The sequence below is a fragment of the Oreochromis niloticus genome, linkage group LG23 (assembly GCF_001858045.2).
Source record: "Oreochromis niloticus isolate F11D_XX linkage group LG23, O_niloticus_UMD_NMBU, whole genome shotgun sequence".
In the NCBI taxonomy this organism is placed as follows: Eukaryota; Metazoa; Chordata; class Actinopteri; order Cichliformes; family Cichlidae; genus Oreochromis; species Oreochromis niloticus.
In genome coordinates this window covers 34,845,343-34,862,955 of record NC_031986.2, presented here as the reverse complement: position 1 = coordinate 34,862,955, position 17,613 = coordinate 34,845,343, and the positions used below count along the sequence as shown (strand labels likewise).

The window sequence follows — 17,613 nt, the reverse complement described above, 5'->3', positions numbered from 1 at the left end:
AACACGGCGTTTGTGTTATTCTGCAGGTGTGTCCCTTTCACAGTTTTTAGAGAGAGAATAGCTTCTCTTCATTCACTCCATTGCTCTTTCTTTCTCTCCTTCCTCTCCAGGTTACCATAGCAGCAGTGAGTGTGTGACAGTCATGTGAAAACGAAGCTGATTGGATTAAAATACTTTGTGTGATCAGAGGTCAGGAAAATGGCACATGTACAGAACACACAGTCTGACTTTACCACACACACGCACACACACACACACACACAACTGAGACATGTTGAAAGATCAGTTCTTTCAACTGATCTGACTGTTTTTTTTTATCAGTTCTGTGCTCTCTTGTCGACTCATATTGCCCTATCTCGATTAAATTTCCTGTCAAAGACACAAATAGAACTACGACACCGGCCACCCACTCTCGACTTCTCCCGAGACTTTAGTGATCTTAAAGAAACAAGGCATTAAAGAAATGTGACCTTTAACTTTAGTTAGTTTGTTCAAGGGTTGTGCAGAATGAAAGAGATTGTAGCACATGAAAAATGAGACAGCCAAAGTTTCAGTCATGTTTCTGACAGAGTAACCTTATCATTTTACCTGATGCAAACACCTGATCGCTATCTCTACCAAGAAAATATTTTGTGGTTAGTTTGGCTGTTTATTAGCAGAGTAACACAAAACTATAACTAGCAGTGATGCTGAGCCCGGCTTTGAGTGAATAACTTCTCAAGTGATTTGGATCTAGTTTTTTTTTTTTGGTTCCTTTACAAATTGCAAAATAGGGGAAAAAATCTGACATTTTTATGTCATGTCATCAGAAATACATATCCTATGAAAATAGGAAAAAAAAACAGGATACGTTTTCTTGATGTTATTGAGGAAACATCAAAAACTAATCTGGATCCAGATATCATTCTGCTTTCAGTGACCCAGTTCTTACACAGGTATACAGTCATTTCATGATCATTGTTTCCTTCCTGTTTTCCGTCTACTTTGTTGGTTGTTTTGACCAAAGGTTTAACACAAAATGCATTCATTTTATCTTAAAACTGGTTCTGCACTATGTAGCATTACTTACACGTTACTTTAAATTACATTAGACTGTTCCAGGATAATTATTTCTTGTAAAAACCTGACTTGTTACTCCCTTATTCTAGCCTGCCTACCTTTAAGTATTTACATTGTAATTACACATGGCAGCGCAGTGCTTAGCACTCCTGCCTCACAGCGAGGGGGTCATGAGCTTGAAGAAGTTTGTGCAGCTTCCTCCCACAATCCAAACGCATTCAGTGATCCCACTTCAGATGTTATCCGTCCATACAACGGGCATTTATTAGCAGAAATCAGCCCCATAGATATGGGCCAGTAGGGGCCTTCTCCACCTACTAATTTGTTCAGAAGGTTGTTATCTTCCATTTAGATGGAGGATCACTAACAGGAGGATGGGAAGACTCCAGAATCAATCAGTGGGGTTAGATTAACTGGTGATTCTAAATTCTCCATAGTGAGTGTGAACGGTTGTCTGTGTCTCTGTTTTAGCCCAGCGTCAGGCTGATGACCTGTCAGGGTTTATACCACCTCTCAGCACTTAGTCACAGGCTGTATTATAAAATGTTACTGTGATGCTACAGCCTTCACTATTAATTATAAATACCTGCAAAGAATTTCTCTGAGACCTGTTCAGATATAGTCTAAAGCAAAACGGGGGGCTGACCAATACGCATGTGTTTAAATCAGTCTAAAGGGCTAAAGTATCATTCCCAGTACATTCAGAGTACACAGAAAGGCTCGTCCTTCACAATTAAAAAGAACTGGGAAATCTGATTTCTTCAGTCAATCAAATAGAAATAGTTTGTAATGAAGTGAAAGCAGAATGATAATTCACTCTCATAACATGCCTGCTAGTCACCTCTAAAGGCCATAATATAAAACATATTCCATCAAACTTCCCACCTCATCCCAGTCTCTTCCCCATCATCCTCTTCCCTCACACCCCCGTCTTAACCAATCAGACCAGAGGGAAGCTGCAGAGAGAGCAGCTGTACAGCAGAGGAGCGGGTCATAAAACACAGAGGGCCGAAAGAGGAAGTAAAGGGACCTGATGAGTTATTGCCCTACAAACGTACACACCGGGTCCTGGGAACCGGGAACTTCTCACAGGGGGTCAGCGTGGACCTGCTGGGCCCACTCTCCACTCCGTGTATGCTTTACCACCTTATTGCAGACCAATGACGAGCTCTCACATCTTCCCTACAATAATACTCCATGTCCATTTAGAAAAAGAGCAAACCTGTAAAAGAGTCATAAATTCTCTTTTGAGAGCACAAAATATTTATCCTGAGTGCTAAAACTGCCTTTAAGGTGTATAAAAATATGGCTTAAACAAAGACGGGAGTGGGGGGTTAAAAAAGAGGAAGCTCAGCCATGTTAAATTTAATGTCAATTAATTAGTTTAGTGATCAAAAATGATTTATGATGATGCGCTGTGAAGTGCACAGGTATCTCAGTCTCTTCTTGACTCTCATTCATCTCTCGGATATTATTGTCGCTTGCATGCAGTCCTGAGCTGTGACTGTGAGAAAGCGATGGCCGAACTGTGAATTCCAGCCGTGCCTGCTTTTTAGTGGCTTGTGACTTTATGATGCAGTTAACACTGGAAGATATGCCACACACACTCAGTTTTGCACTCACTATAACTTTCAGCATGTCACTTGAACTCAAAAATAATATGGTCTGTGCATATTTTGTACACTCAGTGTGGAGAAAATACCCTACAAACAAAATCCATGTTTCTTGTGACCATATGCTGTCGCAGAGTATGAGTTGGTTACTTTAACCTGTTAGTTGGATATTAGATTAGTTTGACCCACACGCACCCCTGGGCCTGGATGACCGGGACGTGATGGATGACGTTTGAGATTTAGGTGCCTGTATGTTTATGTGTTCCTTCTGACATTACTGTGTGTGTCTGCATGTCCCTGTGTGCTACGTGTTAATAGATTAGGCGACCTTGGGTTGGAGTTGCTGAGACTTCTCTCAGATCAAAATATCAGCAGCAGCATAACAGGTGCAGTTGTTACAGAGACTTGGTTGCAGAGGTCCAAACTTTAACTTTTAACTTCGGTTTGTTTCTGACGTTTAAAATACTTTTACATTTATAAAGGTTTCATAGTTATGTTACATAAAAGTGATATGGTGATATCATTATTTTGGTTCAATCCCAGTGCTTCAGAGTGAGCTTAATGCAGTGTCACACAGCCTTTTTATATTTTTTTCACAGCAGATCACATTCGTTTCAGTCGTACTTCCATCCGTCGCCTATCTGAAGTGCAAACTGTAGGAGGTGTCAAAATTAACACCAACCTACACAACTACTAACATTTCAAATATTATTCCAATCTGTGCTTCTTTGTGGCTTAGATTTTAGATCCTAGCCCTGATTGCCTGCTTTTGTTTAACTCTTACTTTCTGCAGCCGACAGTAAAACTATATTCATCCCAGAAGCTCCGTTTTAGAAGACTGAGGGATGTTTGCTTTCCACAAGTGAGAATTCATGTGCATGTGCGGTGTGTCCGGGGATGTATTTAAAATCCTATCAAAGTGCTCTAAATTTGTGTCCAACTAGTATTACTCAAATGCATTGCAAACCCTCGTCTTTGTGAACTTGTTTCGCTGCATTAAAGAAACAGAAAAACTGTCATTGGTGAGTTGAGTTAAATCAAATCAATAATGCTTACATATACAGCTAATATGCCAGTTTGTGTCTGCTCTTTGTGACTCGGGGAGTTGGGAAGAATGGTGTTATATACGTGTACTTCTGGGCGGGCAATATAAACCTTGCAGGGCCCAGATGACACTGCTGGGGCTGTTATTTTCCCACAGTGCAATATAAATAGCCTGCTAGTGTGGGGTGACGGTGGGCACGCTGGGACGCTCAAGGGAGGATCCCATCCACACGCAACAGCACATTCCTATCCACCTGGCCCTGCCAGAGCCCCAGGTCAACTTACAAGATGTGTTCTCATACGCGTGCATGCATCCTTCCTCCTCACACCTTTCCTTCATAACCTGTTTCCTCACCTCTCTGCCAGCAAACCCTCTTCCTCTCGTCGGGGACTGAAGTTTCTGCCCACATCACGCTCGGCCACATTGTGACTTCGCACTCTCTGACTCTCCACCTTTGACCGCCGTGGAACGCTGTGACGCACACATTTGATCATACACACTATCTTAGTTTCTCACACAGACCTGGTCACAGAATAGCAGGTCAGCCACTGCCAAACGCTGCATTAGTATAACTTGTTCTTCGAGACCAAAGCCGAAGACTGCTAACAGCTAAGCTGTGTGTGGTCACTAACTGATTTATCAGCTCAATGAGAAAAAATGTAAAGCCTCAGCTTTATCTTGATGAGTGTTTTAGTCATAATAAATTGGTTTTGAGTGATTACGAGTGTTTATGAAATTACACTTAGTATGTTGAGCTTGTCAAGATGTCCCCATCTTAAAGTTTTACAACAAAATGAAGCCAGTAAAAAAAAAAAAAACAACTTCCACTGGTATGTTTACTTTCTCTAGGCTATCCCATGTCTCACCAAGTAAATGATTACACTGTTTCCATGCTGATCTGAGACCCTTTTCAACTTACATGGGCATTATCTGCCTCTTTGTTGACATTTCGATCATATAACCTCAAGTTCACACAGTAAAATTATTTACAATGTTTAAATATTTTGAAACCCTTCTATCAGATTTATATCTCTCTGTAAATAAGATACCATGTGGAGTCTTATCTTGTTGGCCTGACGAGTGGCCAATCTCCGTCAGGGAGATCTGAAATCTGAAGGATCACTCTCATGGCTGACGATTTCATTGTAACCTTTAAGACAATATATCCACAGGTCTTTTATCCTCTGGAGGCACGCATGTCACACACGTAAAGCTGTCTGCAGGCTGTCTCTTTTATGGCAGTCAAAGTGGGTCAGTCAGGTGATAATCAACCTTAAATATACCCCCTCAGCTTCCTGTCCGCTAGATCTGCTTACCCTGTAAAGATGGCATTAGATAAATGATGCTTCCTGTGCAAATGTGCACGTGTCTTAACAAAGGCACAGAGGTCACGAGAGCTTCATACCTACGTTCAGGCTCATCTCAGCAAAGCCTGCACAAAATACCAGCTTGTCAACACTCTCAGCGAAGCTTACGGACTGCACTGAGGTTTAAGAGTGCTGTTCTCAATAGTGTAATTACACAGTAAGTATGAAGCATATAGAAGCATCCAGAACCGACATGCAGCAACCACTTCAGCTATGCACAACTGTTGATGCAAGGAAATCAGCTGCCACAGCCGGGTAATGAAAAGCGTATCGATTCCTGCCTCTACTAATTATAGAAAGGCATCATATACACACTTCATACTATCTGCCACCATCAAACATAAAGGCAGTGTAACACTCTTCTTGAATAACAAGCACTGATTTGGTTTCACATGGCTGTCACGCTCGGGAAAGATGGCATGTTTATGGTTAAGGGGAGTGGACAAGATCACGCACAGACTGTCCCTGGAATAATCAGTCATGACTATCTGTCCCCTGTGTGCAGCACAGCTTTACAAGCCGACAGCTGGAGTCACCCTTGACGGATGAGTTTCAAATCGGCGTGAAGAGCCCAAACACTGATGAAAGTGGCTCTCACCAGCGTGGCAGGGCCTCGTGGCTCTGAGCCAGGCCAAGGGTAGTTAAAATACAAAAGACTAATACTGACAAAGTTGGTCCAAAATGTGCTGCATGAAAGCTGAAGCGCTGGCAAAGTAACTACATTCTTTTGTTGCCTAGTAAACTCTTGATAAACAAGCGACCTGAGGCTGAAGCTGCTGATTAGTTTCAGAAAATGTGGTTTAAAACATCAGGGTGGCTAAGCTTTCTTTCGCTTTTTACTGCTTTCTCTGAAATCATGTCAAACTTGTGTGTTAACGCATTCTTTTCTCAGAGTAATGGCAAGGGGGAACTAATCAGTGTTTTCTGGTTATGAGGCAGAGCCACACCCTTTCTCACTCCATCCTTCCTAAATTACAGAAGCCCACATCTCGGGTGACATCATTAGGACAACAGAGCTGCAGACAAAGTGAACCTTTCATGTGATTTATATCACTGCTGGCTATAATATGATATTTATAAGAAATTCTGGATTTCACTAATTGCCTTTAGTGACATAATGAAAGAAATGGGAATGCAGAATCTACTCACAAAGGGAGCGATGTGTGTGTGTGTGTGTATATATATATATATATATATGAAGAACCACCAAACATGAGACGGGGGTTTGTCAATAAAAACAGCTTCTGACCAAACTGTGTGTTGTCGTGCCAACACCTGACAGCCAACCATGCATGGAGAGCAAAAGCTTGACATTGGCCGCAGCAACAAAAGTATTGTCAGTACAGACCCCTGAGGAGATCAATTTGCTCTCCTCTGGTTCCAGGCCTTTCAGCAGAGTTGAATAGAGGACAAAGGGCCGCTGGTGGCAGCAGGAGGCTCGGCAATGTTTCTCTAATGGGGTGTAAAGACAAACAAATCATTGGGATGAGACACTGCTTTGTTATTGTGATGAGCCTGTGATTTACACCTGGATCATTCCTCCTGATAGGGGATAATGAGTCTGGGATTTCTGTGATCACTAACAGGTTATAAAGCAAGTGTGATGGGCCTGTCTGAGCACGGAGGAGTGATGAAGCTTCCAAGAAAAACAAAGCAACAGTTTGAAATCCCCAAAGCATTTATTGCCTTTCAAATGTTTTCCTTCTGGTAGGTAAACATGTAGGCTCCTGGCTACCTGTGTACCTGTAAAACTTGTAGCTTCTTATGCAGCTCTTTCTGTCCAATGATACTGATTTTAAATGAGCTTTAAAATTAAAATCATTTTAAACAGGCTCGTATATTTCTTTTTAAAAATCACCTTTTATTATAAGGAGGGAGGGTGGCGTGCAACAAAAAGTGTTTTTGGAGCTCACTAGAAGTCACTGTTGATCCACATTCAGTCTCCGATGTTTTACCTTTAAAGTCGAGATTTCTCTTCCCTCAAAACACCTGAAAAGCGCGGAGGAGCTAAGCCCGGGCAGAACCGCAACGGTAACGAAGAGCGCTGCTTAAGTGTGGGCGTTCACAGACGTACCTGGAAAAAACGTGCAGCACCCGGGGAGGAGAAAGAAAAGAGAAGAAATCATTGAACGGGTTAATTTTGAGTCATAGCAGACTTCGAGAGAAGTAGAAAAATGAGAAAAAAAATTCCTCCGCCGCGGCGACACAGAGCGAAAAACATCTAAACCCTCCTCCCGTCTCGTTCCCAAGATAAAACAAATATCAAGCGGCACGGTTTTTCTCCACGTGCTATAAGGAAGCTAAATTTGGATTTAAGCTCCGTGTTTTAACCGTGTTTTAGTGTCTTTTTTTTAAAGCTCCGCGATAGATCCTCGCGGCGTCCGGCGGAAGGATACGTGCTGCGCTTCTTCGGTGGCCGTGCCTTGAGTGAGCGCAGAGAGGTGGAGGAGCGAGCCGCTGCCGTGTGCGACAACACAACTTTAACTTTATATGAGTTTTAAACGGTTTTAATGAGACGGCTCGTTAAACACGTACAAGGAAAAAAACGTGACATGTTCAGAGTCCGCGGCTGATCTCAAACGTCTGCTTTTTCCCGCCTGAGCCATCTCCTGCCAAACTTTCTGAGAAGTGACGAACCGTCCGGGGAGACAGCTCAGCTTCGGGCTGGCGACCTTATGTGGATTTTACAGAGAAAATGGAGCAGATACCCGTGTTCTCCCCGGGGAAGTCGCTGGCCTTTGTCTTCTGCTTCATCCAGGTCTCTTTAGGTAAGTTTGTTGCTGTGGCGAAGCCGTGGTGTGTTTTACTTACCGGCAGCTTGTCATCACGTTTTGTTGCCTCTGCATCTGCGGACACACTTAGCATCTCTTTACACTAGCTAGTTAGGTGAGGTCGGTTTTAACCTGTTAACTCTTTTAAAAAATAAACAAAGAAAAATAAACTTTTCTTTCGGCTAGCTTTATATCGGAGGTGAGTTATGGAAGAGGTTTTAATCGAAGTTTGAGGTGACTTGGTGGGGGGTTTTCTGGGCTCCTCCGTGGCCTTCTGAGACACACGCTGGGTACCTTTTACTTTGACTGGACTCTCCTGTGCTCATGGCCGCTGACTTTGTATTCGTTAGATTTAAAATAATGAGAACGGCTTCACACCTCCATGTGGACCAACCTCGTCCCCTGTGCCTAATTCAGGGCGTTATGGTTTAGTTAATCCGAATACTACGGCCTAACGCACGGCTGTGTCGCACCGCTGCCCAGATGTTGAGCAGCGAGCGCTGGAGAAAGAATTCAAAATGGACACTTTATCTTGTTTAGACTGCTCAATTAACAGAGTGGTGTCAGCGCACACTGACGGTAATACGCTTTCTGCGGTGTTGCTTTTCAGCATTTGGGGGTTAAATGTCATGTGAGTGTACAGTGCGGTTGTGTGTAAGAACTGAAAATGTTAATGAAGTTCGCAGGAATGTGTGTGCAAAATACATCGATGTACATTTTTCAGTATAAATGGTAATATCAGCATCCCCCACACCTGTCTTTTATTCAGTTTTTCCTAACCAGTAAATTCTTCTTGGTTTTTGGCCACTCCCTTATCTTTAAAAGCAGTTAAAGTCTCTATTTAGTTGGCTTAAAGCAGCAAAATGACTCTGGCTGGAGGTCTACCACAAAAACAGACAGTGATGCCGTTTTGGTTGAAACGCAGTTACCCAACTCGTTACCTGCTGGTTTGGTCAAGGTGATACCCAGGTAACAAAAACATAACAGTATTGGCATCGCCCAGTTTGTTTTCAGGTTATATTTAATTTTTTACTGTTGTTTTAGAAAACACTCGTGCTTTAAATATAACTGAAATACATAACAGTTTGTTGACAATGATTTGTGTATGTAAACACAGCTGCATCGTCTGGTTAAGATAAGATGCAGCTCACTGGTGAACATCACAGGGATGTGGCTGGGGTTAGATGGGTTTACCTTCATTCTGAGCTCTTCTGTGGTTATGTTTTGCATCTACAGATGACCCTGATCATTGACCTTTGGTGTTTCTTTTTTTAATGAATGTAGTTTTGTGATCACTGGAGTGTGTTTCTGGGCTTTTACTGTAATGTGTGTGTTGTTGTTTTTCTTTTTTTTTTCTTTGCTTAGTTAGTTTCAGTGGTGGCTCAGAGAGCCATGAAAACACAAAATAACCTGCTGGCCTTTGTACTCTTTTTACATCCTTTACATAAAGAGAGTACAAAGGCGGGGGAATTGATTTCTGTCCCACATGTTTTTCTAACCTTTCAGCCCAGAGCTCCAACCCTGCTCTTCTCTCTCACGGTTTTTTATGGATTATAGGTGACTTGTGAACAGTGAAGTTACACAAAAGGAAGACAGACAATGTAAAAGTGCTGCAGGCAGTGCAAGGAGAAGCACAGGAATGTTGTTGGTGTTTGACATTCCTCCCTCCCTCTCTGTTTCTCCCTCCCTCTCTCACATGCTGTTTGCACCACAGTCAGTCGTCCTCGTTTTTGATCTCATTTGTTGCCAGTAATGAAGCTTCATAATGTCTGGATGCTGTCTTTGCCACATCCTTTGATGCGTGCAAGTCAGCTATTCATGTGACAGGATGACACGTTAAAAGATTTTGATCGTTTTGATAGCACGAAGGTGGTTTCAGGTTAGTTAATTCACAATGAAAGCCTGCCAAATGATTGTGGGTTGAGAGCTTTTAATGTGAAGCGAGAGAGCACGAATCACAGCTCAGTCTGGGGAAACGGCGCAAAGGTTTGACCTTATTCTCGGTCGGGGCCAGAGAGTTCTCATTCTCGAGGAAGCGTAGGTGCCGATGTTGTGGCACACGACACAGTGTTGCCCCTGTGCTGCCGGCATGTGGATGGTTGCAAAGGCTTGCCCAGTGCAACCGGCAGACTGCTACTATGCGTGTGCGTATCTATTTGCGTGTGCGTTTGTATTGTATTGTACATACACGCTGACAAAGAGCAGCGATTGTACCACCCGCGGTTTACTTGCATCTGACCCAAGCTGCCGCCTGGTGTGAAATATGACTTATCTGCAGCAGCCTGTGTCCAGTGCAGGGAAAACAAAGATGTTTATTGAGCAGTCCATAGCTTTTCATTATTTGCTAATCTCCAGCCCTACCTACTCACTGTAGTCGTGTTACTAATAAAGTGAATTGACGCATCCTGTCGGTGACACAATCCAACTTTCTCACACAGCCTCAGTAAGCTAAATTTGCTGTCGCTTTATTGTGGTCATATTTCAGATTGCATACAGTTAAGTTAGTCATGTAGCTGCACAGCTCTTCCTCGTGTGTTTTTGCCTCCATATTATTTGTTTATTGTAGTAGTAAAAAAAAAAATTGGATAACCACACATGTCAGTGGGAACTTCTGAGGGCACTGTCTTCCGCATATATTTGGTTTTGCATTTACATGCACGAATACAGTGAATGTGGCCTCTCTCTCTAGTTACCTTCCAAAGAATAGATGTAAATCTATAGACTTGGTGTGGTTATGGTCTTGAAGTTGGTTAGCAGTCAAGATGAAAGTCCTAGTTATGGGCTTGACACCATTGTTCTGCGCACTGCTCAAACCACCAATTCCTACTAAACCAGTTTTGTCTGAGTGACTTTGATCCACGCACATTAAATACACTTCAGGCAAAAACCAGAATGAAGCTGTGTGCACGCCCTACATGAACCACATGCACCATTACTATAGCAGGCAGAGTTTGTGGCTGTGAAGGTCGAGGGGATTACAAAGCGTTGTGTCTGCGCTGTTGAGCAGGTTAGCAAATTAACAGGGAATTACTGCGGCCTGCATTCCTTGGCCAACGCGGCCCCGTAATCCTGGAGACAGGCAGGCAGGGCGCATGGAGTAATGAACCAAGCGGTGCACATCAGACCGGAGGCAGAGGGAAACTACACGGAAAAGCTCAGAAAGAAATGCTTTGCCGTAACAGGCCACAGCATTAGTCTCAGTCCTGTGTTTAATATTCAGTTAATCAGAAACTTGTTACTGTGATCGCTTCCAGTGATCAGTTTGTCTAGCAGTGCTGTAGCGAGTCATCAACCGCAGGTACCTGTTATCTTTACACCTATGCACAAATTACATTTAAAAAAAAAAAAGAGTTTTACTTCTGAAATGGGAGACGGCGTTAACCAAAATTCACCTAGAGTTATTGAAAACCAATGGAGTGTTTAGCTCACGGTCTGAGCTAAACATGCACTACAGTTTAAAAAAAAAAAAAAAAAAAAACTGACATAAGGAACAGCACCAGCAGAACTGCTCATAACTAATTAAACAGAGCCAGCATCTTTACCACATTACTTCACATGGCACGGGTAACTTGTGCGTTAGTGAAGGCACCATTAATGCTAATTGATGTACAGGTTCACCGCACAGCCTGCATCTTTTTCAGGAAAAGCTTTGCGTGTTTCAGCGAGACGGTGCCAAACCACATCCTTTGAGTTTTCCAGGAGCTTTACTCTGTAGTACCAGAGTCCAGACCCATCACATATTGAAAACATCTGCTACATCAGGAAACCAAAAGTAACGAAGGATGTCTCAAACAGATGAGCGATTTAAGTATGGGAAACATTTTACTTTCAAACCTTCAGAAATCAGTCTGCTCACTTTGCACTCTCTTAACCTGTTGCTGGAATCAAATGGCAATCAGCGTATATTTAGAAAAATACCTAATTAAACAAAATGAAAATTTTCTAATTTAAAGATGAGCTTTAAAATAACTTAAAATACATTTACTATATGATAAGTTTGCACACAGTGGTAGAAGTAGGGAAGCAAGGTCAGATTGTTTTCCACTAGATTCTGAACGATCAAGGGAAAGACCCTAAATTTGTCTTGTCTGGATTACTCTCCTTGTTTCTTTCTTTCTTTTTTCCCTTCAAAACACACACACACACGCTGAGAAAGCGATCCAGCGCTGTATCCTGCTGTCCAGCTGTACAAAAACACCTCGGCCCCGCTCTGTACGCTCAGTTGAGGCTCGTCCAACTTTTCCAGGCAGTAAAAAGCAGCGAGGCAGTTGGTTGGTCAGTGGGATAATTACTGAATCATTTTTTCCCAGGATTTTTGTCCTCCATCTTAACCTAATTTTCATCAATTAAAGCAAATGACTACTTTAAATGCTTTGTGCTAGTCGGTGGTTCACCCATGCGTTTCTAATGAATGGGTTCATAAAATATTTTCAGTGATTTAACAGACGGCAGTGAAAGTTTTGGGACAGCTGGTGTGGTCAGAGTTGCATTAAACAATGCTCTGGATGTAGTCCTCAGTAGTTTATTACAGATAGCCTTGTATTTAAATGTGCAGTGATCTCTCCTGATAAAAATACACAAGATCAGCTCCAGACATCCCAGTTAAGCATGTTACTGTGTCTTCCTGTATGACACCACCCTCAGTCTGAAGCAGACCTAGAAGACTTGAGCCTTGAAGCCCGTGCTTGGTCTGCATGCTCACTACCGCCACTGTTTGTGTGGGCCAGTAAAGCTTCCCTAAGGGTAACAGTGTTTAGTTTGTGCTTTGTCTCCCACCGCACATGCTGAGCTAAGGGTATTTTATTGCACGTTACCATGACAACTGCTTGGCCTGCTGGATATGGAGGCTTGTACAGCAATTCCAGGAAATGGGGTTACTTCCTCACTCAGCGCGAACAACTTCCTGCCCTCGGCTGTATGGGTATTTGCCAGTACTCTGGGACACTCGTTCGTGTGGTGTCTTTGTCTGCAGTTTCATAATTACTTCCCCATATCAATCCACAGCTATTAGCTCAAACTCCGTCTCATCTCCTCTCCCTCCCTCCGTGTCACTACCTGTTCGTCTTTTTTTTCTTCCTTCTTCTCGTACGAGCTCTTTAGGGACCTGTTATGGTGACTTATAAAGTGAGCACCACCAGCCAGATTCCACTTGCACTGTGGTTTCGGGCTTTTCTTTACATATTTAGATTTTTATTACATTTAAGTCTCAACGTTTTTAGCTTTTAGGGCTTCCACATGAAAATATAGGAAGCTTAAAAGAGCACATCGGTTTGAGTGAGTGCATTCTGAACTCGACAGCCTGCTGGACATAACCACTGAGAAATGTCTTGTTTAACATGTTTTAGACGTGTGGTATAAGCTGTGCAGAGCATAAAGGTTGATTGTGATTGCTCAGTGTCCTGCTTGTACAGTCTGTCTTACTTTTCTGTCTTTTTCTTATCAGCAGCAGTGTGTCTACAAAGCTCCTCTGTTAGGTTGCCACATAGTGTGTGGTGTGATACGGGGAGAGTGTATCAACCGCACATCACATCAGTGCGAGTGTCACTTTCACCCCTGAACTACATGCTGTCACAGTAATAGAGGGGCATTTTGATTACGACTGCGACTGTCTGCTGTGGGAGTTGCTCAGCTCACTTAAAAAAAATATCCAAAAGCAGTTGTTTTTGGAGAATTTCCTGATGGCAGTAATATCTGTATATTAATATATTATTATCTTACATTTCTACTTTTCTAATATGCGAGACATTGTCCTGTGTTTCAAGCATTTTCACTATTTCCAATTCCAGAAGTGAGATTTCTCTCTTGGAGGTTGTGTTACACATTGTGTGACCACAGCTCATAGTGACATTCTCATGTTCAAAAATTTTGTGACACTTCCACCAGAGTCGGTGCCAACATTACTGATTGCTGCCACTGTAATAAGCCCCGATTGTATCACTGCTCCCTTGGCCACTGTTGTGTTTATGTCTGACTCTTCACCATCGTGACCGGTGTCACTGTGAAAGAATGCTGCCAGTGACTGAAAAGGCTTTTAACAGACTAATTAGTGTCATCTGGAGGTGACAATAATGCTAAAAGATGACTGTGTCAACAATGATGAGCTTGCCTTTTCTCAGCACACTAAATGCATTGAAAACTCAAAAAGTGCGGTGCAGTTTTGAAGGGAAGGGATTTCTTATTTTAGAACAAGTTAAACATTAGCAGCAAACAGCTTTACTGGTACAGGGCCAACTTTAAAAAAACCTGACAGCTGACAGAGTTATATTACATCATGACATCAGGTAATTGTGAAGTCTTTTTTTATACCCACTATAATCACAGCTGGTTCAATTATGGATGAGCTCCTTTCATGGTTGATAAAAGCCTCTAAAATCCACAAACCTGGCTTTTGTCTACCCCGTGAAAGGGCACAAGTAGCTGTTTTTCCCAGGTCAAGTGAATTTGTGGTAGTCGGTGTGTATTCATTAGCCTCTCTTTTGACTGTTACTGATGAAAACTGGATGCCTGGATCAACATGCAAATTTTTCACTGCAGCACTGCATATGCTCAACTAGAGTTTGCACAAAATACCAAGAGATGATAATTGATTTGCAAAAGGCAACAGGTAAATGATGTTATCATGATTTTTGAACCAGTGGAAGATTTACTTAGATTTAGCAAAGCTAAACCAGTCCAGAATCCAGGTCTGTTCAAAGAATTCAATTGAATAAGTTTCAGTTCACAGTAACAACATCCAGAGTGCACATTACCCTTTTTTGAGACAGCTGGCACTGCTGTTGAGAAATCAGCTTTGTTCCTTAGGCTGAAATGTTTGAAATGGCTAACATCAAAAACTTAGGAGGCTAACATAATGTAACTGTAGCATTAGCAGGCTACTCTGTAACTGTGCTAACATTTAAGTCTACCTTTTGAAACAACGTTTTAAGAAAGGAGTTTGGATAGTACTGACTACTATTATGTAATAATACTATATTTCTGGTATTGTGCCATTCCAATAACAGATCCATTTTACAAGTTTAAATAAGGTACGTGCTGTGTGCTGTTCTCTATGCAACTTATTGCAACTTATTTCTGTGCAGCCTCTTACAGTTTTGAGTGTGCAATGATGTTAACATGCTAAAAGCATGAGGACAGTTTGAAGAATAATCTGCACAAAGGCACCTGTACAGAGTCAGCTTCCATCACCAGGGATCACTCCCAACTCTGCTCCCAGTCTTATCACGCTGCACAGTCTATAAATCTGCTTTTGTACTCCACTCATGCTTTGCCGTCTTCTTTAAACACTCACTCACACACACACGCGCACGCACACACGCGGACACACACACACGCGGACACACACACACGCAGTTTGAAGATAAGGTAGCAGCAAGTGAGAAAATGAACAAGGGCTTTTGTTCCAAGGATCCAAATACTCATGAGCATTCAGTCAGGTAACTTGTGTGTTCCTTCACAGCTCACCACATCTGGCGGTAGTTTCACTGTTGACTTTGTCGATCGAGTCTTATCAAGGCTCTCATTCCTGGGAAATGTTCCTGTCCATGGATCATTGATAGTAAAGTGTGAGAACGACTAGGTGGAAGGGATACAATGTTACCAGTCTGGATTACAATACACTCATCAGTCATATGAATGTGTGTGAACCAATTGTTTTTATTTTGGAAAAACGGATTGCTAAACTGTTTTCCAACCTTCTCGTCAGGGAATTGGTAACCTGTGTAGCGTCGGGTAATTCAGCTGTGTGTGTGTGCGCTTTTTAAAATGGCGTAATAAGAGGCAGGCTGTCCCAAATCTGGTAAGATCATTGCATCTGGCATTACGACAGCTTGTATGGGAAGCTCGTCAAACCAGTCGGGGGATGAGAGCACAGTTTTCCGGTCTTTGCTCTCATGCTTCCATTCTTTCATTCCATCTGCCTTCATACACCCGTCTTCTCAGCTCATCATCCTCTATTCACTCAACTAAAGAACTAACCAGCAAAACACAGAAAAGCTGTCTCCTAGAGGACTAGTATCCGGTGTTGGCTAAGTGGAATTCTTTGTAATTACTTCTATAAAAGCAGATAAAACATGACTTTTACCTCACATTATGACTTAAAAGTGATCAAAACAGAAAAAACCCTAGGGTCACATGTCTTAACCACATAAGTGTGGATTTTCTTCATTGTGTTAATATGTACGCATGATTTTTAACCAGGGCAAGCGCAGACGCTGCGTGTCAACAGAAGTGGTCCCAAAATAGCGCGATATAGTCTGCGGTCTGTCATACAGCAGCAGCAGTCTGATTTCAACTCACACTGAAGTGCAGTGGATGCCTGTGCAAGTGTGCATATCGTGGGTAGCATGTGTGTGTGCATGCCTGCTGGGATTATAAATTTCACTGTGGTTTATGTACGATATCCCCGTGTCTAATGTGCTATGTCCATCAGCCTCACTCTGAAGCATAAGTCTCTTGGACCAGACAGTGAATGCACAGCACTTTCAAATAAGCTGTGTGCAAATTTATCAATAAAATAATCATAATAAAAAGGATTATATGTCATTACTGCCCTCGTGGCTTTTTAACTTGAGTGACACTGTGATTAATCTAGACTCAGGAAATAACACCACTGCTGAGCGCACTTCCTGTAATGCAATGACTGTTTTGTGAAGACATTGTTGGCGTTTCTTCTAAATCAGCTGACCTACCCTCAGTTTTGTAAAAAGAGCTCTGTTCTGCAGAGTGGGGATGCATCGTATAACCACCAAACATGTGAGACTATAAATGAAGCAAAGTGCTAAGAAACATTTATACAAGTGCTTCTAATAATTTATGACAGTTCTGCTTAATTAATCACAGATGTTAAATAATGGCCTCCTTGATTTAGCTAGCATATCACATTTACAAATAAAGGCAGAGAACACCACACTTCTGTCTGGCATGTTGGGCTGGCATGGTGTGCGTGAAGACCTCCTCAGCAATGTGTCTCTGGCGGCTCGAAGGCTGCACAATGGCTGATGTGTCTGGTTATGAGTGTCTCAATAGTGTGGAGAGAGATGGTCTTTGTTGTCTTCATCAGCGCTCATTTTTGTGTGTCTGTGACCACTGCCTGATTTCAGACTGCCTCCGCATAGCTGGAGAGATGAGTTGCGAGCCCCCCGCCTTGTGTCTCTGTAGCAGGGCAGGAAGGAAAAAATTGCAGTTCTGCTTGGAGGGTTTCCCTCACAGGGGAGAGTGTGCGTTTGTGGTGGTGTTACCATTTAATGGGGAGAAACCTGAACGAGTTTTAAATACTCACTTTTGAATTTCAAAGAGTGCAAGCAAAGCTGGGGCTCCCCACCTTTGAGGAACATTTGAGTCATTTAACAATGCTACTTCTTTGATATGCATGAAAATACTTTTTGCTGTCATGTCATGTATTTCTGTGTTTAGACAGTCATAAACAGGAAGTCATGAATGAAAATTATGAACAGTTATCCCATCATTGTACCAACACATTTAACAGACAAGGACTAACAGCAGTACAGCTAATTGTTAACTTGTTTTTTTCTCAAAGCTGTGATAGTTATGTTATTAACAGAAAACTCTGACACTTTTAGAGTACATCTGGGTCAGCTCCTTAAAAATACCCCCATAGAAGGGGAGTGGATATTCCTCGATGCAGTGGGTTTGCTTCAGCCATTAGACGTGTGTGGTTATGGTAAGAGGTGGCGCTGGGACAACCTCAGTGAGTCCAGCCAACGCCTAGTCATGTTTTTGAATGATTCCTTCCTCAAAAC

At 42.4% G+C, this 17,613-nt stretch overlaps 1 protein-coding gene across 2 annotated transcripts in view; it reads left to right on the top strand.

Annotated features, from left to right (window-relative positions):
- Nucleotides 1–7,107: 7,107 nt before the first annotated feature.
- The window catches only part of notch2 (notch receptor 2), a 39,284-nt gene continuing 28,778 nt past the window's right edge, over nucleotides 7,108–17,613 (top strand). For both annotated transcript variants that reach the window (XM_025903381.1, XM_005478730.4), the window contains exon 1: nucleotides 7,108–7,852. In XM_025903381.1, the coding sequence (XP_025759166.1) occupies nucleotides 7,780–7,852 (73 nt within the window). In that variant the 5' untranslated portion in view covers nucleotides 7,108–7,779. The remainder of the gene's footprint in view (nucleotides 7,853–17,613) is intronic.